This window comes from Colossoma macropomum, unplaced genomic scaffold, assembly GCF_904425465.1.
Source record: "Colossoma macropomum unplaced genomic scaffold, Colossoma_macropomum, whole genome shotgun sequence".
In the NCBI taxonomy this organism is placed as follows: Eukaryota; Metazoa; Chordata; class Actinopteri; order Characiformes; family Serrasalmidae; genus Colossoma; species Colossoma macropomum.
In genome coordinates, this window is record NW_023494784.1 from 22368881 (window position 1) to 22393261 (window position 24381).

General features: G+C 39.1%; 1 protein-coding gene across 1 annotated transcript in view; it reads right to left on the reverse strand.

Moving 5' to 3' along the window:
* The window catches only part of tmtops2b (teleost multiple tissue opsin 2b), a 32704-nt gene extending 22311 nt beyond the window's left edge, over positions 1-10393 (reverse strand). Inside the window, exon 1 of the mRNA XM_036596603.1 lies at positions 10021-10393. Coding sequence (XP_036452496.1) covers positions 10021-10393 — 373 coding nt within the window. The remainder of the gene's footprint in view (positions 1-10020) is intronic.
* Positions 10394-24381: the final 13988 nt, after the last annotated feature.

A 24381-nucleotide genomic window follows, 5' to 3' on the forward strand; every position in this document is an offset into this window, starting at 1 on the left:
ACTGGTAACATGTAGATAGTGATGAATCTGCTGAAAAACAATTGACTAAAACATATAATTAGTAGGAAGTACTTTATCTCCAAAGCAATAAATCCAGCCTTTTTTCATTTGGTACTCCATATAAGGACCATTCTACCAAATTAGTTCAAACTGTGGTCCCACAGTAAAAAAAATACAAAAAAAAAAAACAATTAAGTATTCAGACTTTAGATATTTACAAATATTATGAATGATCTATTTAAATGTAAAATATTAACTAAGATAGTCATAACTATATATAGTCATTAGTATATATAAACGCATAATTTTTAGGGTAATTTCTGTTGGGAGCTGGCTGCCCCAAACCCTAACCTCTAAATTAAAACTTGAAAATAATATATATTTTTTTAAAACAAAGAGTTTTAGTCCATAAACGGAGCCATATTTTAGTCACACCCCTATATATTGGAGCAGGACGTGAGACTGCATCCCTGTCCCTCATGGCCACATGGTGAGCAGTTAGATCTCATTGTTTTGAAGTAAATGTGTCCCAAAGTCTGATGTGTAACATCAAGAATTTTCACTACTGCAACACGTATTTTCTGCAACTAAGAAAACGTGTTTGTGTTTTAATAAAATAAAATGATTTTATGTGTGTACAACTGTTCAAAGTTGTGTTTGCTAGTCATGTACTGGTTAGTGTTTTTGAGTTATGCTCAAAACTAGCTAAAATTGTCACTACTTAAAGAGTCACTACTGAAACATTTGGTCATGTTTCGGAGGTGCTGTTGCTTTATTAATGACAAAATGAAATGTTCAATCGTTTATTTCATAAAATTAACATAGTTATGGCACAGGGTCACTCAAAATAAAAAAGAATTTTAGTCTAGTCCAGGTCAGATAAAAATGTTTTTTAAGAACTTAGTAGAATGATCCATAAATGTTACCTGGATAAATAAACATCCTTTACAACACATTTAATAAGTTTAGTTCTTAAGTCACAAGCTATGTTTTCTTTTAATTACTGTATGTTCTTCCTGAGCTTTCCTCTCTGACAGAAAGGACACACACATGCAAGGTGTGTGCACGACCTGTACACTTCGGCTGAACTCAGTGTGGAGAAGGAAAGCTGTTTATTCCTTAGTACCTATGAAACTCATGAAAACCCTGTTGAAGACTGTTGGTTTTACTTCCTAATGGGAATTGGCTTGATAGTTGCCGTTAGAGACCATTAGAAAACAATCAAATGTATCTGGAATCAGTCCCAGAACACCTGGTTAAATGATTAGAATCCTTTACACTGTGATATCAACCCATCAGGAAAACACAGAATACCATTACTGACTACTGGACACCACCAGGAACTCACAGACACTTTAAATGTTTTTTTTTTTTTAACAGATAAGCACATTAAATGGAATTATCAAGCTGTGTTATGTATGGAAAATGGATTAAGTGATGATATCACTAAGCAGAAGCAGCCAAATGTTAGCATGCTGTTGGGCCGCTTCTGCTTTTGTGGCAGAGAGTTCACCTGCACGTGACGTCACTGGGGCTGAGAGTGCATCTGTCTGAGAGTGCATGTCTACAGCCAGACTCTACTGGAGTAAATGGACGAGCCACCACGGCTGTCATAGTCATCAACAAGGTGATAAAGCACAGTGGTGAGACATTAGACAAGGGGTATCCAAACTTTTTTTCAAAGAGGGCCAGATTGTACCTTGTCAAAACACCTGAAGGCTGAAATATTATTTACAAATGATTCAAAATGTTCTCAAAATATCAGCACATAGAATCTGAGGTTTCTGTGGGCTACTGTGTTTCCTATCAAGCATAAAGGATGCACAAGGCTTCTTTTATTGTTGGATTGCTCAGAGCAACCACTTGACAACATTTTTAAGTAAATCCAACATTTAACTTTTTCAGTGCAGCAAACCTCCTTGAGGAGACTCAGGAGATGCATTTATGTTCTCTCTGAGCTTCAGGAGTTTCCCAGGAATAAAAGCTCTGAGAGATTAATGAATCTGGTTACTCTTTTGTCATATCGACCTGGCCTACTCCACAACATCAGTTAAATTGATACTCCGGCTAAAATAAAACATATAACCATCGCTATATGTGTTGTAAATATTGCATCCTACAGCAGTGCTGCACAGTCTCTATAGTAGGGGTGTAACGTGTACTCGTCCCAAACTGACACGGTACGGCCGTTACGATTCGGTGCGTGCAATCACATGGAAAATATGTGGTACGTGTGTAGACTGATGAACATGATGCAGAAAATAATTTCACAAGAGCAACTGTCCGTGGAGGAGCCTTCACCTGCAGCTAGTGCCAAATGATCTGGTCTATCTAGAATTCATAACCGCAGCAGCGTCACAACTCCGGATCCCCGATCAGCTGTGAGGCTGAAGTTTGAGGTATTTGAACAGTGAGTGATAGCTGAGAACAGCAGCTATCGAGGTAAATAAAAAGAGAGAGAGGATTAAAAAAAGGAACACAAGCTAAATTTAAACCAATGAAACGGGACTTATCTCTATCTACAGCCTGCAGTATATTTGCACCTGTGAAGGGATTCAGCAATGAATCTGTTTTCTCTGCCACTAACTGACTACAAAGTCACAACAGAAGTTGAATTATCACTATACACATTATCTAGCTAACATTAGTGATAATCACCACTGAGTGCAAATGGCACACACTACAGGCTGTACCAGCTAAAGTTACCTCAGGAGGGATTATACGACATACGTTTAACAAACTGTAACATGCACTACTGTCTGTTCTAAATAAACGAAAAGTAACCTAGCCTACTGCATTTGGGGTATTTGTTGCTTTTTTCCATTGTACAGAACCAAGCCGTGATGTCCAAACCACAGTGTGAACTAAATCGTGGCGTCTGTGTAGTGTTACACTCCTACTCTAGAGTGAGTTCTTGGTTTAAAGACTAGGAAAAGACCAGGTGAAAAAAAATACATTTTGAAAGAATACAAGTGCTTTATGGTCGATACAAGTGTTTTTCGAGTGGGCTGTAGGATTTGTTAAGCACAGTATGCAAATATATTATACAACACTAGTTGTATAATATATTTGCATAATGCATGCTGAGTATTGTAGTGAGGGAAGATCGACGAAAACATAAAAATATATAAAATGATCTATTCTGTCAAACAGGATACTACATAACGTAACACACAACAGATTTAGTTTTAGGGCTAGAATGCCCTTTCAAGACCTACGACAGGGTGGGTAACAAATATAGTCTGTTCAGTGAATCAGACAGCTTGACAAAGGCATACTGAGAAAATGAATGTATTCTTAGGAGTTACTGTGACATTAATTACACAGAAAAAAGATTTAAAAGAATAGCACAGAGATGATCCACACTCTAAAAAAATGAAGATTCCACTAAGAACCTTTAGGGGTTCCTTACTGAAATGAATGTTCAGTTAACATTCCAGGAACCTTCTAAAGATGGATTGCAACAAGTGGCCAATGAGTGAATGGTTCTAAGGAGTCTATTGCAAAAACAATACAAGGAAAAGAACATCAGCTATGCATAATCAAAGGAAAGGGTGTTGGAGGTGTTCAGTTACTTTAGCATCATGCACACGTTAGAGTCAGTATCCCCCAGAGGACGTCATTAAGTGTGTCTGAAGTCAACGTGCTGTCATGTTGTTAAATATAAATATTCTACACTGAGTGTCAGCTTGAGTCTTGGCCTTTTTCAGACATGTAGATCTGCATGCTTGAGGGGTCTTCAAAAGGGCATTGTGTATGTCTATATCTGTCTACTGCAGAAAATGCAAATTTGGCCATTTGGGAAATTAAGTTTTATTTATTTAATGAGTAAAGAATAATATGTGCCTGATCAAAGTTAGAGCAAAGGAGGCCCGAAGACCCCTGGGGCATGGAGGAATGGAAAGCCTTTCTTCCTGGAGGTGGTGTCCAAGACAATGGTCATGACTCCTGGGTACCAGAATGCTTCTCAGCTTCTCTAATCCATCAAATTAATGTGCTGTAACCACAGCTCAGCAAAGCACAATGAAGCAGAGTGTTGGAAGAGCTGGAGAGATGGAAAACTCAAGCTGACATGAAAGAATGAGAGTGCAAATGGATGGGGGGGGGGTTGGGGTAGAATTAACAAGAAAGACTCGCATGTGTTGCTGAGCTAGATAGCATTTTGCTTTTATGTTGATCCAAAGAGAAAATGGATAACTTTCACAGCAGGACACTTCAAATGTAATCCACTGATACATGTGTGTTTGTGTATGTACCCTCCCATTCTGTCCAATCCGCTGTGTCTGGAATCCTTTATTTATGGATGAGCATAAATGTGACATTCTCATCACAGGAAAAAAAAGTCACGTCTCTTCTAGACTGGTTTATCAACGCTTGGTGACACCAACCTTTGAACTATAGGTACTATAGGTTCATTAAACTTATCACTGACCTTCCCTCTTCCAGTGACCATTCTTGTAGTAGTCAACACTCATATATACCCAGATTTATGGTATAGAACAGCACTTTGTACGTTAGTCTCATGGAACTGATCTTGTAACAAGAATATACGTCTGGGGACAACTGGATTGCCACGAAATACGCTGCAATTTCACATATTTCGCTACTTTGAGAAAATGAAGCAGACATTCTGGAAAGACATGGAGAGCATTAGGATTATTATCAGCCATAACACAACAAATCAATAAATTAGTGATTTTTTCACTGTGTGGCTAGTAAGTAGTAGTTCCCACCCTGAGTCAGAACAGCTTTGTCATATCGAATATTGTCCTAATTGACTAAGGGGGGCCTCTTAGAGGCTTGGGCCCCTAGGCCCGTGCCCATAAAACCCATGGGACGATCCAGGCCTGAGGAAACCCCCTCTGTTGACAAGTGTTTCTGCAAAGGTCTGCAAAGATCTCAACCTCAGACTTCTCTGCAGGTTCTCTACAAGTTAGGCCCCTGCTTCATACAAAAAGTAATAAAAGTAATAAAATACACTGACCACAAGCATCCAATAACCTCTTTGACACGAATTGTGCATCTGGAGCTTCATGAAATGGGTTTCCATACAGAATGTTTCAAACAGATTGTAATCATACAGAATTACATACCAGAATGCATAGTGCCAAAAGTAAAGCTTGGTATAGGAGCGATAATGGACTGGGGCTGTTTTATCAGGGTTTGGCCTCAGCCTCTTAATTCCACTGAAGGGTAATGTTAATGCTACAGCATACAAAGACATTTAAGACAGTTATATTGTAGTGTTCCACTACTGGCTCATTTGGCCATGGGTGCTTTGGAGGTGCATGCAGAGCGGTGATGCGCAGTGCACCACGAGAGTGCTGGACTTGTTTTGATCTTGTAAACAGGATAGACTTTAATCTTGTAAATAGTTAAGGCTTTTAGCTCAAGGAGGTGTAGATGTTTTACTTGGGCTATTCTGTGCTGGGCTGAGATGTAGTTTGTGTGGGTTTACTGTCTAGAAGTGACCTGCCTACTATCTCGGTCATTTCAGCAGCACTGAGTGGTGATTCTCCCCTGCTGCTGTATCCAATAAAAGAGCATTTTGTAAGATGACACAACCTGGTAAATTCATACTCCACATTCCAAACAAATAGGAGGCAACATATTACCAGACATTTGTGGTGTTAGCTGGTTAGCATGCTAACTTCAGGTGATATCTCTGCAACACGATACATCTTTAAAATAACATCAAAACTGTTATTTCTTCATATTTGACTTATAATTTTTGTGAATTTTGGAATGTTTGAAACTAAAAATCTTACAAATTGCACATTTAAAGGTGTCCCGCATCTTCTTCTTCACCAATGCCACAATAAAGCTTCCAACTTCATGGCCAACATTCCAACAGTTTAGGGAAGGCCCTTTCCTGTTCCAGCAAAGTCCATAAAAACATGGTTTGATGTAAAGAAACTCCACTTTGATGTAGAGAAGTTTGATGAGTTTGATGTAGAGAAACTCCGGTGGCCTGCACAGAGCGCTGACCTCAACCCCAGTGAACACATTTGGAAGGAATTGGAATGTTGACTGTGATCCAGGTCTTCTCATCTAACATCAGTGCCTGACCTCACAAATGCTCTTTTGATTGAATGGGCACAAATTCCTACAGACACACTCCAAAACTTTTCAGAAAGCCTTCTCAGAGGAGTAGAGGCTGTTATAGCCAGAAAAGGAGGGGGCAACTCTATTTTAATGCCAATGTATTTGGAATGATATGCCCAACAAGCTCATATGTGTGATGGTCAGTTGTCCACATACTTTTGGCCATATAGTGGACAGTTGCATGCTTGCAAGTTGCAAGTTTAGGCATCCCTGGAGAAATTGCATATTTTGTTGATTACTGAAGTGAAAAGAAATAAACACAATCTCCGCAGCAAACTACTTTTAAAACAACATATATCTACAAATCACTGCTGTCGGAACAAAACCACGCATCTCCAAAATGATAACTTTACAGGGTAGAAAAAACATACTTTACTTTTACTGTAAGTAAATATTTTTTCAAGTAATTTTAGGTCATTTCTTTTGGTCCATTCTTCATGAAATTTACCCACAATGTGGCAACAGGCTTTTTTGAATTCTGTCTAAAACTGAAAATCTGCAAAAATGGAGATATAAAGTTTTGTTCCATCAGCAGAGAAATGTTAATGCACAGTTACCTTATATTTGATTAATGGTGGAAGGTGCTGTAAGAGCTTTTGCTGCTGCGCTTAGTGACATGAAACCTGCAGCTCAGATAATTAGTCAGCTTTTACCAGCCTATAATCCCATGATCTCTGTGAGCCAACAACCACTCAAATTAATAGGTATTTTAATCCACAGCTGTCCTTGGATATATTTATTGTTCTTGATAAAGAATATAAGGCCTTTATATAAGGCAATAAAAACTTCCCCTTCCCTCCCTGACAGTCTCTCTGTTCTGCTCTGTCACAGGCCTTCCCATATATGCACACAGTCAAATTCCAAAACTAATTACTCCTGCAGGAGCTTTGAAGGTGTTTACAAGAGATAACTAAGTCAGCAATTTTGGCAGTGTTTGTAAAATGCACGACCACAACAGGACTCCTGACCTTTCTCTTTGTCGTCCTTCACATCAATAACCTTTAATCTTTAAATATTATTACATTCACTCCATATGGCAACAACAATTGATCTTAACTGGCCCAGCTGCTCAGGATAATACACTGTTCGTCAATAATGGCTTTTGTTGACATTACTGTAAATCCAATTTTGGGATTGACCAGTCATTACAAGTAAGTGGTTAAACCATTAAAAAGACAGTATATCTTTAGAGTAAGATGCAGATGAATAATTCAGTGAGATTTTGCTTGTTTCCAAACCACTAAATCACACATTTTTCTATTTTATTTACTGTTTACAAATCTAAAAACGAGGCAAGTTTCTCACCAGGCTGTGATGGAATATTCAACAAGCCCACTGCAGAGACTCAGCATGAGCGCTCAGACTGCTGCCATGTTATAAGCTCACACAGCACTATAAGTTGAGCTTTCAATGAAAAAACAAATACAGACCTAGGTGTTAAATCGCACACAGCATGTATAATCTCAATAGAGAAGCACTGTCAATAGAATAAGATGCTCTGGAGCAGCCAAACAGCCTAAACTCACCATGGCTAACCAGAGGGGTATACAGCCCCCAGCACTGGGCTGTGGAGCATTAGAACTGTGTTCTCTGGAGTGACAGAGCTCCATCAAATACATATGAGACAAGCTGTAGTGGTGTTTGTGACCCAGAACTAATGATCCAACATCAGTATCTGATCTCACTTATGCTTATGTGGCTAAATGCAATTAAATCCTCACAGTAATGTTCCAGAATGTAGTGTGAAGCCTTGTCAGAACAGTACAAGCTGTTACTGCAGTATACGGGGGACAAACTCCCTATTAATACCCAGATAAGATATTGGATAAGCAGGGGTTTAAAAACCTTTGGACATATAGTTTGAATACACAGTTGATTCATAAGAATGCAAAGTAGGAAGCCTTGATATCTTGATGCTGGAATTCCACAGATTTTTGACATGTCTGCTTAATTAAATAGCTAAGATATAATCAAAGTCACTCAGAGTGGTTTTGATGTGAAATGCCCTAGAGAAATGTACAGAGTCAGTGTTCACAGTGGTAGTGATAGAAACCGGACGCCTAAAGCTATGAATGCCTCTTAACAGCTATGTCACAGAGTTATTATATGAATGGTTACAAACATGTTGCCTGCTGTCTGAGCCATTGATGGATCTTTTGACAGAGGTTTTGGCCTTCAAACATATTTTTAAATGCCACTCTAGACAGAGAGGTTCATGTAATGTGTTGTAAGGCAAAACAGCACCAAAGGAAGCTATTTTTTGTAGATTTACCACTTTTTCCCCATTATCAACATTAAATATTCAAAAGACACTCACTACTTGTTTTAAATTATAAATAAAATGGCTATATTTGCACTATAGTCATTGCAACTCCTGCACTCTAAAAAGTGATGTGTTAAATAACAACACACTTACTTGTGTTACCCGTTTTAACACTTTTTGTGTCATATTGTATTTTGATTTAACATATTCTGTGTTAAAAGTAACACTAAATGTGTTATCTGTAAGTGGAGGCACAAATATTTCACAACACATTTTGTGTTTAAAGTAACTTAAACTGTGTCATCTCCAACTGAACACACTGATGTGTCTAGTTAGAGACAGAATGTGTTGTTTCACATCTGGTTTTATAGTGTGGTTCAAATCACCTCCACTGTAAAGAAATCTGAGATGGGTCATTTATTCTGCAGTGTACCATTTTACTGTAAATCACTCTGCATGACTTTCTTTACATCCCAGCAACTGAATGTTTCAGGAATGCTGAAAATTTCAGTGTAATTGCCCTTTATTGATTTGTTCTAGATCAGTGTTTCTCAACCTTCGTCCTGGAGGCCCACTGCCCTGCACATTTTTGTGCTTTTCCTAATTATACATACCCAGTTTAACTCAGTAATCGCCTGTTTTTGAGCTGATTAGTTGGATCAGGTGTGTTGGGAGCAGTGAAAACACTAAAAGTGCAAAGCAGTGGGCCTCCAGGATCAGGACTGAGGAACACTGTTCTACAGTATATCAACATTTAGTTTATAATAGTACATAATAGTATTTGTTATATATACACCCTTTAAAAAGATGGTTCTTCAAGGTTTCCTTAGTAAAGACAATGATTCTATATAGAACCATAAGCACCCAGAGAACCATTTCATGCTTAAATTGTTCTTTGCATGATGAAATAGTTCTTCAGATTGATTGTGTTGTATATGGTTCTATACAAAAAGGGTCTTCCTCTGTTATAAGCTTGACATTGTAACAATAGAAGAACCTATTTTGTTGCTATATAGAACACATTCTCCATCAATCTGTACCAGTTCACCATGCAAAATACCAGTTCACCATGCAAAGAACTATTTAAGCATGAAAATTGTTATTTGGGTGTTCCTGGTTCTAGAACCATTGTCTTTACGAAAGAATCCTTGAAGAACCTTCTTTTTTAAAGGTGATAATAGTTTCAAAAAGACATGAAGAGTGTAGACACAGTGCAGGTGGACACTCTTAAAACAGAGGCGTTAAAAAACACTTTCTGTCTCTAACTACACACATCAGTGTTACTAAACACACAGTGTGTTGAAATATTTCTCTGCCCAGTTAAAAGTAACAGAGAATGTGTTAAATCAGAAAACAATATGACACATATTGAATATTAAAACACATATTAAAACAGGTGCCCTGCGATGGACTGGCGACCTGTCCAGGGTGTATCCTGCCTTCCGCCCAATGACAGCTGGGATAGGCTCCAGCACCCCACCGCGACCCAGAAGGATAAGCGGTTTAGATGATGTATGTATATATGTATGTATGTATATTAAAACAGGTCAAACAAGAATCAAAAATGTTGTTATTTAACACATCACTCTTTATAGTGTAGCCAGTACACGCTGCGTGTAACCCTTGAGTTCCCTGCTGAGCTCTTCACTCACCGAAGCAGGAGTTGATGAAGCCGTACCACATGCAGCCCTGCTTGCCCAGCAGCCACCGGCCGCGGATGCTGGACGCGAAGCTCAGCGTCGTCCCGCACATGCACACCAGCATGTCGCTCACGCTGATGTTCAGGAGCAGCATGTTGACCGGCGTGCGCAGCGTCTTGAACTTGCAGAAGAGGACCAGCACGACGAAGTTGTTGAGGAAGCCGAATGTCATGATGAGACCTAAGAAGACGGAGAGCGCGATGAAGCCCGCGCGCGAGAGCTTCTCCGCTGGAGAGTCGCTCCAGTCCTCGTCCAGGAAAGCGAGCGGCTCCTCCGCGCTGCCGTTCAGGCTGTAGTTGAAATCGAGCAGCTGGGAGAACATCATCTTTACCTCACTGCGCGCGGTGCTGGAGCTCGAGCCGGAGGGTTAGTCCCCCTCTACATCTGCTTACAGCTTCAGGAAAAGGTGCATGGTGGGTCCTGAGCTGTAGTTAGCTTACTGGCTCAGTGGTGCAGCAGAGACGCAACATTAAAAAGTGCTCCATTTGGTTGAAAGTCTTAGAGTGAGGTGGAGGAAAATATTCTACAATAAGTGCTCATAGCATGATTACTGCGGATTAAAGTTTGCAGTCCATCATGCAGATCATCCACGAGCATTTAACATAACTAGATCTTCTAATCAACACGCCAGCTTGTGAGTCGTCACTGTGATCAGATCCCCTCTGGTGACTTGTTGCAGTTCTAAGTCTTCACTGCCTGAGCTTCACTGGCAGTAGCCTCTCTCCTCTGGAGCTGTACTTAAGTGACCATCCACAGGTCTGAGCGCACAGCTGCGCTCTGAGTACAATATAAAGCCACTGATGACGTCGAGAAAGACCAAGAAGGACGATCATGACGTGTGCATTTAGGTTTTGTATCCAGAAAAAAGATCCGTCACTGAAATGTGTTTTCAGCTTCTTTTAGTGAGAGCTGTGTTGGTGTAACTCGCTGCTCAAAAGCACCGTTTGATTCAGGGTACAGGCTCTCATGCAGCCTCACAGGATCCTGTTTACGCGCTCTTAAAAATAAAGGTTCTAATGTTTCTTTCATGAACTTTACTTTTTCCGTGATTGGGAGTGAGCTGCACACATATGAATGTTATCTATTACTAGGAGTTCCGTTTGTTTTTTCGAAGCTTGAACATAATTACATTTTTAACCTGTAAACGAAGTCGTTCAGGGTGGTTTGGTGTGAAATGCCCTGTTCAAGAAACCTACTCAGAGACTCAGAGAGTCAGAGTTGTTCACAGTGGTGGTGATGGGAACCAGACGCCTACCTCTTAAAGCTCCCTCATAGGAAGTTATTGCCAAAAAATGTTACAGATATGCTTCCTGATGCCTGAGACATTGTTTTGCAATAGCTTTGACACTAGGCTTTGGACTAAAAGATATTTTTAAAATGTCTTGACAGCAGTCTTAAAACATAAGTGCTCAAAACAACACATTCTGTCTTCACCTAACACATCACTTTTTGGAGTGTACATGCACGGTGTTGTAAGGTAAAATAGGTACTATTATTAGCATTACATATAATAACTCAGTAGACACATACAGGTTCATTGGTGGTTTTGGATAGTAAAGAAAATGGCTGTGTTTGTGTTGTAAACATGGTTCCTATCAGCACCACTGTAAAGAAATCTAAATCAGTAAATTTCTCTACCAGCGATTTCACATCAGACCACTCTGAATGACGTTTACATTCCCCTTTAATGCATGACTTTGTTATATTCCCCTTTAATACACTCTCAGAAAAAGGTACTATACCATCACTGGAGTGGTACCCTCAAGGGCTGTCTTCAGTATCTTTAGTTAGAGCCTAGCTACCTTTAGTTGGGCCTTAAGCTGTGCCTTTGAGGGTACATCTACACTGTTTGTACCTTGAACAAAAAGTCAAGTCAAGTCAAATTTATTTATATAGCACCTTTTACAACAGATGTTGTCACAAAGCAGCTTTACAAAGAATCCGGGTCCACGCCCCCACTGAGCAAGCCTTGGTGACAGTGGCAAGGAAAAACTCCCTCAACAGGAGGAAGAAACCTTGAGAGGAACCAGACTCAAAAGGGGAACCCATCCTCCTCTGGTCGACACCGGATAAGAGGACAGACACAAAACAGTATAAGTGGATACAGTTTAACACCACTGTGCAGTGCGCCGGCCGCATCTCAGGTCAGACCCTCTTAGGTAAAGCTCAGGGAAAGAGAGGGGGAGGGGGAAGGGGGGGAGGGGGGAGGGGGGATGAGAGGGACATAGTTAGGAAAACAAATTAAGTTTTTAGCCTATACTTAAAGATGGAGGCTGTGTCTGAGTCCCAAACACAGACTGGTAGGTTATTCCAAAGCCGGGGGGCTTTGTATGAAAAGGCTCTTCCCCCTGACGTAACTTTATTTATTCTGGGTACTAATAATGAGCCCGCACCTTGTGATCTAAGTGGGCGTGTCGGTTGATAATAGAAAATAAGGTCACTGAGGTACTGAGGAGCAAGACCATTCAAAGCTTTATACGTCAGCAGAAGAATCTTGTACTCAATGCGGAATTTAACTGGCAACCAATGTAAGGTACACAAAATTGGGCTAATGTGGTCAAATTTCCTGGTTTTGGTGAGAACGCTGGCTGCAGCGTTTGGACTAACTGAAGCTTGTTAAGGTTTTGGCTGGAACAATCAGAAAGCAGAGCGTTACAGTAATCTAACCTGGACGTGATGAAGGCGTGAACTAACGTTTCTGCATCCTGTAGCGACAGTGCATTTCTTAATTTAGCGATGTTACGCAGGTGGAGGAAAGCTATTTTGGTAATATTGGTAATATGCTCATCGAAGGCCAGACTGGGATCAATCGTGACACCAAGGCTTTTTACAGATGTGCCTGGTGCAATTGAGAAACTATCGAGATTAAGAGTAAACGTAGGCAGATTATCCCTAGCAGCTTTTGGACCAAGAAGAAGGAGTTCGGTTTTGTCCAAATTTAGTAAAAGGAAGTTGCTTGACATCCAGTCTTTAATGTCTTTGACACAGTCCTCTATCTTATTAAGTTTAGTTTTGTCCTCTGGTTTAGCTGAAATATATAATTGTGTATCATCAGCATAGCAGTGGAAACTGATGCCATGTTTTCTAATGATGGTACCTAGTGGTAGCATATATAAGGTAAGTAACATGGGTCCTAAGACAGAGCCCTGTGGAACACCATACTTTACTCTTGTGAGAGCTGATGGTTCACCATTTACATTAACAAACTCAAAGCGATCACTAAGGTAAGATTTGAACCACGAAAGAGCTTTACCTGTCACTCCTACTAGTTTCTCAAGCCTGTCTAATAGAATGGAATGGTCTATTGTGTCAAAAGCTGCACTAAGATCGAGTAAAACCAGTAAGGATATGTTTTCTTTGTCAGCAGATAATAAAAGATCATTTACAATTTTCACTAACGCTGTTTCGGTACTATGGTGAGGCCTGAAGCCGGACTGAAATTTTTCATATATATTACTCCTATGCAGATGGGAACATAATTGTTTTGCCACGGCTTTCTCTAAAATTTTTGATAAAAAGGGAAGATTTGAAATAGGACTATAGTTTGATAGCTCAGAGGGGTCAAGACTAGGTTTCTTTAAAGGTTTAATTACACCTAATTTAAGAGATTTTGGAACATACCCGAGGCTGAGAGAAGAGTTTATTATTAAAATATTAAATTAATATTAAAATTATTATTAAAATCTCCAACAATTATTACTTTATTCGAGATTGTTATTAAACTAGATAACAGGTCAGTAAATTCCTGTAAAAACTCAGAGTAAGGCCCCGGTGGCCTGTAGATTATGATAAGCGAAAATGAGCTCTCACTTGTTCCTCGACTGCTAGCATTGAGAAACTGAATTTCAAAGCAAGAGAAACTACGGTCTGCTTTCTGGTTTAGTCCTAAAGTATTGGTGTAAATGGTTGCTATGCCTCCACCCCCAAAAAAGGTGAAAAGGTACCTGTATGAAATAACAGTGTTTTTGACAAGTGCATCGTAGGTCAGCTCTTATTCATTTAATACCCAAAAGTGCATATATAGCATTTTTTAAAATAAACTCTTTACATGCAAATTTGCCAAAATTTCAAGGATGTTCAGGCATTCACTCAAGCCAAAGTGTTCAAATTTTGTCTCATAAGATCTGAGTATGTACTGTTTGACAGATTGTTTGTCATATGCTTTTACTCAGAAGTTGGTTCCCTCTAGCCACGGTACCATAAAGATATGATTGATGGAGTGCTATAACATCAGAGATCTTCTGCAGAGATGTCATAACCTTCCAGATGGACATTCATCTCTGCAGAAGATCTCTGATGTTATAGTGGCCTCTCAGTTCTTAGTTACCCCCTTGACCAAAGCTCTTCAAATCTGGTTACTGAAATTTCCCCCGACAGTCAGGAAACTTGTTCTGTTTCACAATGAGGGCACCTGCTGTGCTTCTGAGAACTTTGAATGCTTTAAACCTTAAGGGTTTATCTTATTGATTCATGTTCTTTTTGTCCAAATAAGCCAAAAACATGAAGTATTGTTTGCTCTTTATTTTACATTACAGGTTCAGAACTCAGTCTTGTTTTGAACTTGAAGAGAATACAGGATTTTTGCTCTTACATGGTAAAAGTCAGGATTTTTTGTTATACCGTCATCAAAATCCACAAGTATAGTAATACCCGACGTGTGTCTGTGCACCGCCACCACTGGATACTGTACATGGAAACACAGTTGAAACTCCTGATAGCCCACGAGTTAATCACATATAATTTAGCCCAAAGCACTGTCATCTGTGTTTGACTCATCATTGATCTTGTAGGTGATATCTAAAGAGCATTCATAAAATCTTCATCCCTCTTAATCTTGATTCACCACTGGGCTGATCTCAATCACTAGTGTGTTAAAGTGCATGTCTATACATAATCTGGACATATTGATCCTTTCAGTGATTCACAAAGCCATTTCTGTGTCTGAAAAATGCTTTCCCGCAGACTATACATTTTAGATATTTCAATTCCCAAATGCAACTTTGACCCCCTGTAATCACAATCAAACAGCAGTCACAAACTAGCTCATTCTATGCGTCTGTTTGGTTCACCAGTGGGCTGATCTTGTTTATTGATCTCAGAAAGTTAATGCATGTATACAGTGTGCACACATTGGTCTTTTCAGTGCAACAGAACAATCAAGGAGTTTCATTTTAACTCAGTGTCAGTCGAACTAATAGGTGATCTGATATTGATTATTTTTCCTCAACAAATGAGCTAGAAATTAAAGCTGTGTCTGCAGTCAGAGGGCAAAATGTCACCATTGACATTGTTTCATGTTCATAATGCCTACTTTCTCGGAGGCTGCTTGCTTGTTCTGAAATCACTGAGTGTGTCTTTTAGGTTTCCTCTATCCAAGAGTAAGTTTATGTGCATTTGCTTGGTGTATTGAAATAAATAAAAAAAACTGTCAAATGCTGCAGTTCTTCTCTTGTAATGTTATGTAATATTACATATTACATAACAAATGCATTTAACTGAGGCCATACACTCTGAACATATAACTTTTTCATATCAGTACCCCAAGTGTTCAAAATGACCCCTACGCATTTCCTGTGGAATTTTGACTCACCATGATATTTTTGATATATTTTTGAAAAGACACGTTTTGTCAATAAAAATGTTACTCCTTGACATTTTATTCAGATGTTTAAAATATCACAAGTGGTCAGCATAGGGTTCCTTTAGCCAGTCAGCAGCCTGTCCATGTTGTCCATCCTTACACACACACACACACACACACACACACAGATATACAAACACATGCACACACAGACACACACACTATCAGCAGACCATGTAGGAGGATAACAGAGTGAAGGGACACAGCACCTCCACACTTTTATTCCCCGTGGTTTAACCCCATCACCACACATGTAATATAAATGTGAACGGGGGTGAACAGTGTGAAGTCATTAAAATGTGTTATTTCATATGTTCTTCACACAAAATGAGCAAAGGCCAAGGAATCTGAGGTTGAAATAATAATAAACCGCAACATTTTTTCTTTTGGTAAACACTGAAATTGGGTTCCACAGACCTGAACACCACACAAGGGTTAAATATTGTCTCATCATCATTTCTGTATATATATATGCCCAGTCTGGGAGCAGCACAGCTCCGCCAGGTGCTGTTTAGTGCCTTGTCGAAGGGCACGACCAGGTATCCCCAGTCAGTCATGGAATTTGTACCCAAACCTCCTGGCTGCTGGCTCACCTCTTCCACCACTAGGATACCAGTCACTCCTATCGGTCATGTGATCCTGTGAGGTAAGTTTTGTTTACAAATAATATGACAGATATGATTATGATTCTTTGGATTCTAAATTAGATAGCTAGCAAACTGCTGGAGCTAATACTTAACTAGCTTGCAATTTTTAGTAAGTTAGCTAACACTAGCTAGCTAGCAAATTTTGCATGTTGCTTCTCCTGTGTTACTGTTAGACATATTATTGAGAAACTGTTTACTGGATTGTCATATAAACACATATGAACACTAAAGAATTTGTCCCTCTTTACTGTATATGTACATGAGAGGTAATAAACATGACTGAAACATTACAACATTTGTGTATCATCAAATTATTTAATTAAGTTATTTAATTAAGGATACTTTTTCATCTGAAGATTCCACTGTGGGTCATAACGGCCTTGTTCAGACTGCCAGCCCAAATCCGATTTTTAGCACATCCAGCTTGTATCCAGATTGATTTTTGATAGTCTGGTCAGCAATTTGAGAAACAAATCCAATTTACTTGCAGTCTGAACTTGGAAATGGGGTTTGTTTCTCAAATCAGATCTTTTGAGATGACTGTCCACACTGTTATTTGCAAGCGATCAGATCAGATTTGTGTGTTCAGACATCGCCAAATTATCTGCATGGGTTGCTGTGGTAACGACGTGGGCGTCAGTAACTGCATGCTATGCTGGTGACATGGATTTTTAAATGCAGATTCAGGAGAGATGAAAGTGCATCATCTCACCTTCTAAACTCTTCAAAATTCTCTGGCATAAGCACGAATCTTTGGCACTCTTCTTGAATCCCAGCACTTCTGTCACTCTGGATTTGACATCATCATTGTTGCATTGCGAGCAACACAAAAGACAATTTTCAGTCCGATTCGAGCAGCCAGAGCGTGAGACACATCTATAGAAATCACCTCCAAATGCGGTTTGGATTCAGATTTCTTGTGCTATTTTGCGGTCCAGACTATCAAAAATCATTCTGGATACAATCTAGATATGCCAAAAGTTGGATTTGGGCTGGTAGTCTGAACAAGGCTATAGTCAAACCCACCTTACGCATTTGGGTAGATTTTGTGGTTCATGCATTTTGGTTAACTGCCTTGTAGTTGTTGGCTGTAAAAGTGACTTAACATGTACTCCGCTGCTAAGTATCACCTACATTTACATTATGAGGTTGCAGTGGCACAAATCTAATTTTTGCCTTACAAAAATAGAGCTCAGAGCTTTTTTTTTCAGAGATGTTTGGATGCACAAATCCAGTCTTTGGTTCTTTAGTTATTGGGCATCTGTGGTTATTTGTTCTAACATTACATTATGTTAAAAAAAAAAGTACATGGTGTGCATAGCAAACAGTATAGCAATACATAGCAAACAGTACACAGTCACTCCAAATCAGCTGACCAATAGAGAATGCCCTCTTGTGAGACCCACCCCCATAAAAATGTGCCAAATGTCAGAACTGAAAGAAAAATTTAGAAGCAAAAGAGCACTGCCAGACACAAAAATAATTCAGCAAAATCAGCAAATAGAAAAAAAAACGAAAGTTAAAAACTGGTAAAATGAATATCTGATGTAGGGGCAGCACAGCAAGAAGAGCCTGGCTTTGATTTGAGTCAGGCAACCAGGATCCTTTCTGTGTGGAGTTTGAATGTTCTCCCTGTGTCTGTGTGGGTTTCTTCCCACATTCCAAAGACGTGCATTTAGGCGAAAGGGAGATGCTAAATCGCCCGTAGACGTGAATGTGTATGTCTGTGTTTCTGCTCTGTGATGAACTAGCGACCTGTCCAGGATGTTTCCTGCCTTCCACCCAATGAGCGCTGGCATAGGCTCCAGCAGTCCCATGACCCAGAAGGATAAGCAGCTTCGAAAGTGTGTGTGTGTATGTGTGTAAATTTGATTTAACTATGACTATTTGTATTTGTAACACACTTTGGACATTATGATACTTAATATATTGCTTTTGGATTTTAGTATTTCATTTGTAAACTCCTGTTAACAAACATTACAAACATTACATACTGTTTACAAGCATTACTGGATGCACACACAGCCAGTGGGCAAAACCACTTTGGCAACTTAGCCAGTCACAAGATTGTAACTCAATGATTCAATAAAACAACAATTATTGACTCAGTAATAAAATGCTGTTTCAGAGTTGGATCTGAGATTGAGAAACACTGATCAAACTTTTTTGGTGTAAGATGAATGTATTTCTTTGCTTGCTAGCCTGGAACATGACTGAGGTTAGATGACTTTTGACATCTGGAAAAAGCACAAAACTCACTAAGACAGGGATGATACAGATAAGGTTACAGCCTATGTCGCAATCTTTCGTAAAGAACACTGGCAGGGATTTACACTCTGCTGTTGTATTTCCATTGTTTTTCCTGATAGTCGTGAGACTGTCTTGCATCCTTTTATCTGTTTTAGCTCTCGCTAAGGAGTAAAAGCTAGTTCAAGATTTAATCTTGTTTGGTCTCAGTCTCTGTCTCTCTTTTTCTCCTCCTCGTTCCCTCCAACAACGTCTTCTTTGGTATCTTGGCAGTCTCTCTTCTTTGGTCTGTGCATGATGTCCACACTGGGAATATCAAGCTAACTTCTTAACTTTATTCATTTCCTCAGTGGTAGCACCTACAATGTCTAGCTATTCTAAGCTCGCCTAGTTTCAGTTCATTTTGTTATCAGCAGAGTGCTAAGTAGGCAATCGTTACTTAATGTTAACTCACAGCAAAGTCACTTACTAAAAAGAAGTTGATTTATGGAATTTACCAGTTCATCTTATTAACTGAATTAATGATGTATTCATTAAGCAGGGGGGAGGGTCTGCAGAAAAAGATGTGATGAAACAGGGAGAGGGTCTACAGAAAAAGGTGTGATGAAACAGGGAGAGGGTCTACAGAAAAAGGTGTGATGAAACAGGGAGAGGGTCTGCAGAAAAAGGTGTGATAAAAAAAGGGAGAGGGTCTGCAGAAAAAGGTGTGATGAAAAAGGGAGAGGGTCTGCAGGAAGGAAGCATGAAGAGGCAGGGAGAGGATCTACAGAAAAGCAATAATAGACAGAGAAAGAGTCTACAGAAAAGCATGACTGGCTGGCATGGAAAGAGTTTGAAACAGCTGAAAAACAACACACATCACAAATGGGCAACTTAAATGCAGAGAACATTAAAAAGCAAAAGAGAACAGGAATTACATTAAAACTTAATCTGGGATTTTGTGTTATACTGTAGCACAAACTCTTGCCCAAAGAGGACACAGTGAAACAAAGCAGTCAGACAAAAAAAAAACAAACTTTTTAGAATAAATAGAATTAATTGCCAAGCATTATTCAAATGTTATGAAAAAAATGAATGTACCTGGGAATGACAAATACAGTCCTGATGTTCAGAATGAAATTCTGTCTTGCTTAGCACAGAAGGTTTGGTCCTCAATCAAAAAAGAGGTAAAGGAAAATTAAATGTATAGCAGTTTAGCTGATGAATGTAAGGGCATAAAAAAGAAAGAACAAATATCTAGTAATCAGACATTATTAAAGAGGGGCTGTTCATTAAAGCTTTTTGCACTTTGAAGAGGCAGATTGTTTAGATGCCGAAGGCTTAACACAAAAGATCATACATATTCTGGAAAGATGTGGCCTGGAATTCAATAGTAATCTGGTAGGCTAAGCTTATGACGGAGCTTCTGTTATGAGTATGTCGCACTCAGGTGTTCAAACATGTCAAGCAGGTGGCAAAGCAGGCAGATGTCGATGACTAGCGCCACTCCTGGGTGGCAGATGTCACTGGCTATCCGAGGAAGATGCAGACGAGGAATCACTGTAAATGATACAAATTAATAAATAAAAAGATCACAAGCCTTCTCGTATGTTGTTTAATAAATACACTGATAAATGGTCTTTACAGCGTTTAGATTTAACTTGAATAATATTACAAATACTTCAGCAATTAGTTTGAGTACATCTGTAACACAGCTGTTTTTGTTAACTCTCTGTGCCCCAACAAAAGCATTCAAAGATTCTATATTCAAGCTAGTATTACTGCTACTGTTGCATAGCCTTTGGCTAAAGCGACTTATTTTGCTTAGAATCGTCCACCCAACAGCACAACCAACAAAATAATAGACTATCTGTACAAAGTCTTCAAGCTGACATTCATCCGTTACTTTTCCCAGGTTCTGGTGGCCAATGGTGGCGCTATGATGTGCTGCTAGTTAGCCTGGCTGAGTAGCCACTGTCCATAGCCACTGCTTTACTCACAGGAGCTGTTGCTATGAGCCTGTTTTGAGTGGCAAATGCTGTTTCTGTGTGGCAGGTGCCACTGGCGAGTGTGTGTGGCAGGTGCCATTCACTAAGTAGCACATGCCAGTACATGCCACTTCCGGATGGTGGAGTTGCCACTTCCTGCTGCCAGATGCCAATCAGGGACTGAACCCTTGCTGTGGTAAACTGAAATTCTCTGAGGTCTCTGACAATTTAATAGCATAAATAAAAAAATACCCTGTTGATTTATAGCTTATAGGAGCCCAAATCCTATGGCCAGTCAGACAACAATCATGTCATGTCATTGCCAATCAATGATCGGCATTATTATATAGACAAAATGAAGGAAATAGGGGCTGATGGGTGTCCATTCAGTCTGCCTCCATCAAAGTGGACGAACGACCCTAGCCACGATTCGCTATAGTTTTATTACCATGGCATTAATGCAGCATTTAGACACACTTTGAATTTGGATTATTATGATAATCATAACATAAAAATCACTTCAAGGAACAGGCTTTTACTTGGAGTTACTTGCAGTTTGTGTTAGCAAGCTAGTTGTTAACCCTTTTGGTACAGGTTAACATTAAATTTTATAGCTGCTGACTTTAACATCATTAACTCAACTGTAAAGTGGTCGCAGCGAAAACTGTTTTTTTTTTTTTTAATCTATTGCGAACTAAACAGAGACAGATCTACTGTGTGCCAGTTTCACCAAATAGCCATTTTGTTAGCTCTTTGGCTGTTGCTACTCTAAAAGTTCATGATGAACAGACATTTTGAAGCCATTAAAAAATTCTCCTGGGGGACTGTGCAACCAGACCCCCTAAGCAGGGATGCAAATTAACTTTTTTGGCTGCAGTTGGTTGATATCAAAATCTAGGTTTTTAGTCCCAACAATGAAACTATTAGGTTCTACACCAGTGTGTTGCCCCCAAAACAGAATATTATCTGGCTTTTCTCCTTGTAAACTAACCAGTCACAGGACTCTCCACTTCTCATGACCTTCGCCTCTTTGACCTGTGTCTCCTCTTAGGAGGTTTTCTCTGCAGATGTTTTAACCTCCGTGAACGCCACATTGTTTTTTTGTTTGTTTGCTATGTTAGCCCAGGCTACTTGACCCGAGGTGATTCATTTTAACCATTGGTCAATCTATGCTCAAGTTGCCTCAGTAACCCCCTGTGTCTCCTCATTAAAGTGTCTGAGTGAACAAGCTGACTGGCGATTCAATCTGTGTTGTGGAATGTCATAAATCGTGTCTCAGACAGGGTGTCACTGCAGTGCTGAGAATGATCCACCACCCAAATACCTGCTCTTGGGGTCCTGTGGCGGTCCTGACCACTGAAGAACAGGGTAAAAGGGGGCTAACAAAGTATGCAGAGAAACAGATGGACTACAGTCTGTAATTGTAGAATTACAAAGAAATAAAATGGACACTGAGTGTGAAAACATGGAGGTGTCCCCAGTAAAGTATTCAGTGAGTGTATGCTTATATATCGCTGTTGTCAGAAGAAAATCTTGTATCTCCAAAATGGTAACTTTACAGGAAAAGGAAAAAACCTACTGTACTTTTAATGTAAGTCAATAGAACCAGACTTATTTCCAAGTCGTTTTGGGCTGTTTCTTTTGCTTCATCATGAAATTTACACACAATGTAAAGGACAGCAGGCATTTTCAAATTATGTCAAAAACTGAAAAAAGAAACTGTTCGATAGGCCTGTATGGAGTTACATTCACACCTTTATAAAAGTGAATTTAAATACAGATGTATATTTGAATGTTATTATTTAGAATCTGCATCATACCATCTGAAAATGAATTCTGAAACTAAGTGTTAAGGTTTATAAATGAACAGCATCAAATCTGAAGCTGAACTGAAGTACAATTGAACAAATAAAATTCAGTTTCTAAAAAGCATTCAATTTTTCTATTAATTCACTTTTTCAGATTAACTTTTAAATGTCTGGGTGTCTTGCAGGCAAAGGGACTCAAACACTGAATCTCTTCTCCATTTCCCTTCCTACCTGGAACTTATAGTCACTGGCCATTTTATGAGAAACACCTACCATGGTACACTTACAGTTACTGACTGTAGCCCGTCTATTGTGGCAGTTTATCAACCCCACCCCCTCATCCATCAGCAGAAAGGCATTGCTAGGCATTTTTATATTTCTATATTTATATTTTTACCACATGATTTTACCATTGTTACCAGAAATAATGTTTCAGGTGGAACAAACCATTTTTTCTTTGTTTTTGTGACTAATTAAATGTTGTGAAATTTAGCACAACTTCACCATCAAAGGGTTGAATATTAAGATAAATTCAGTCTCAAGCATCTGCTTGTGTTCTTACAGAGTTGCCTTAGTTTATGGAGTCTCTGATGTGCCACAGTTCTGCTCTTTCTGGGGAAAACTCTGTGACATAATGACAATAGAGTAACATCACTGCCTCTTGAAAAAAAGTCCAAGTTGACAGGGGTTGCAGAAAATGGTTGTAGTTTCTGTATATTACTGAGCATTAGCCTAATTTTAAAATGTACTTATTTATTGCACTATAGTGTGTGAGCAGCAGAGAGGTTGATCTTACTAGCTTGCAGTCTAATGTGAACTCAAGCTGTAATGTAATGAGCTCTGATCATGGTAAACTGTTCAGATAAATCAGGAGTTTAACAAATCCATGCAATAGCTGGAGTGCGCTGAAGAATCAAACATGACATTTTCTAAATTACAACTACATTATTAACTCTGTAAAAGCAAACAAAAAAGCATCCTGTTATATTTTACTGCATTCATGTTTATTCATATTTATTGTAATGATACAATGTATAGTCCTGGATGGGTTTTGTTTCAGATTCCAAAATGATTACCTTTGGAACATTTAATCCACATTTTAATCATATTTGAAGCTGAAAAGTGGAACTTCTGTGCTGTCTGTCATGTTTTGAAAAATAATGTGGTGGAATTCATTAATAAAAGCTTGTCAGATGTCAAAAACATTTATCTGTAATTCAATCATCGAGGTGTGGTGTGCTTCTATAATACTCAGGGGCTATGAAATTGGTGATTGAGTTAATCTGACATACCAGTAATGATTCATGGCCTAAAATGACTGGTGATCTGCCATATCTGGCTTCTAGGTCTAACTTGGGAATGCTTCGGGCTATCAGATCAGTTCCAATTGCATCTTTCATTCGCCAGCCTTTTATAGAAACCCTGAAGGCTAACCTGTGTATTCATGGTACTGAGTTAATGATAGTGCTGTTGGCAGAGCATTGTTCTCTGATCAGGGTTAGCAGACCACATGCGTCCTCATAGTTTTCACACATTGAATAACTGAGCATATCGTCACTGCCAGGACAAAATCTCAATTTTTGTTGTTTTTCATTTTTATGAAAAGGCTAGTTGCCTTTTGTGTTATGACAAAATTCCATGATGAATAGACCAAAAGAAACTGTCCAAAATCCTTTTCCATTCATTTCCTGCAAATGTACCATATTGGAGATACAAGGTTTCAATGTGCTCTTCAGTTTTGAGTCACATTGATGTTCTGAAATCATCACTTTTGGTTTTTTGTGATGCTAGACTAACAAATGTTCCAGTTTGCAAATGTTGGTGCCTGTTTTCTCTTGAGTGTGTGTGAGTTGATTGCTTGAATGTAGGCAGAAACAGCCCAATGCATGTAATATGATAACGTTTAGTTCCAATGGCCCAATATGATTAGTTGAGAAGTATTCTGCAAGTAACAGCACAGATAACAGCATGTTTTTATTTGTAATCACTGTATCATTCTATTG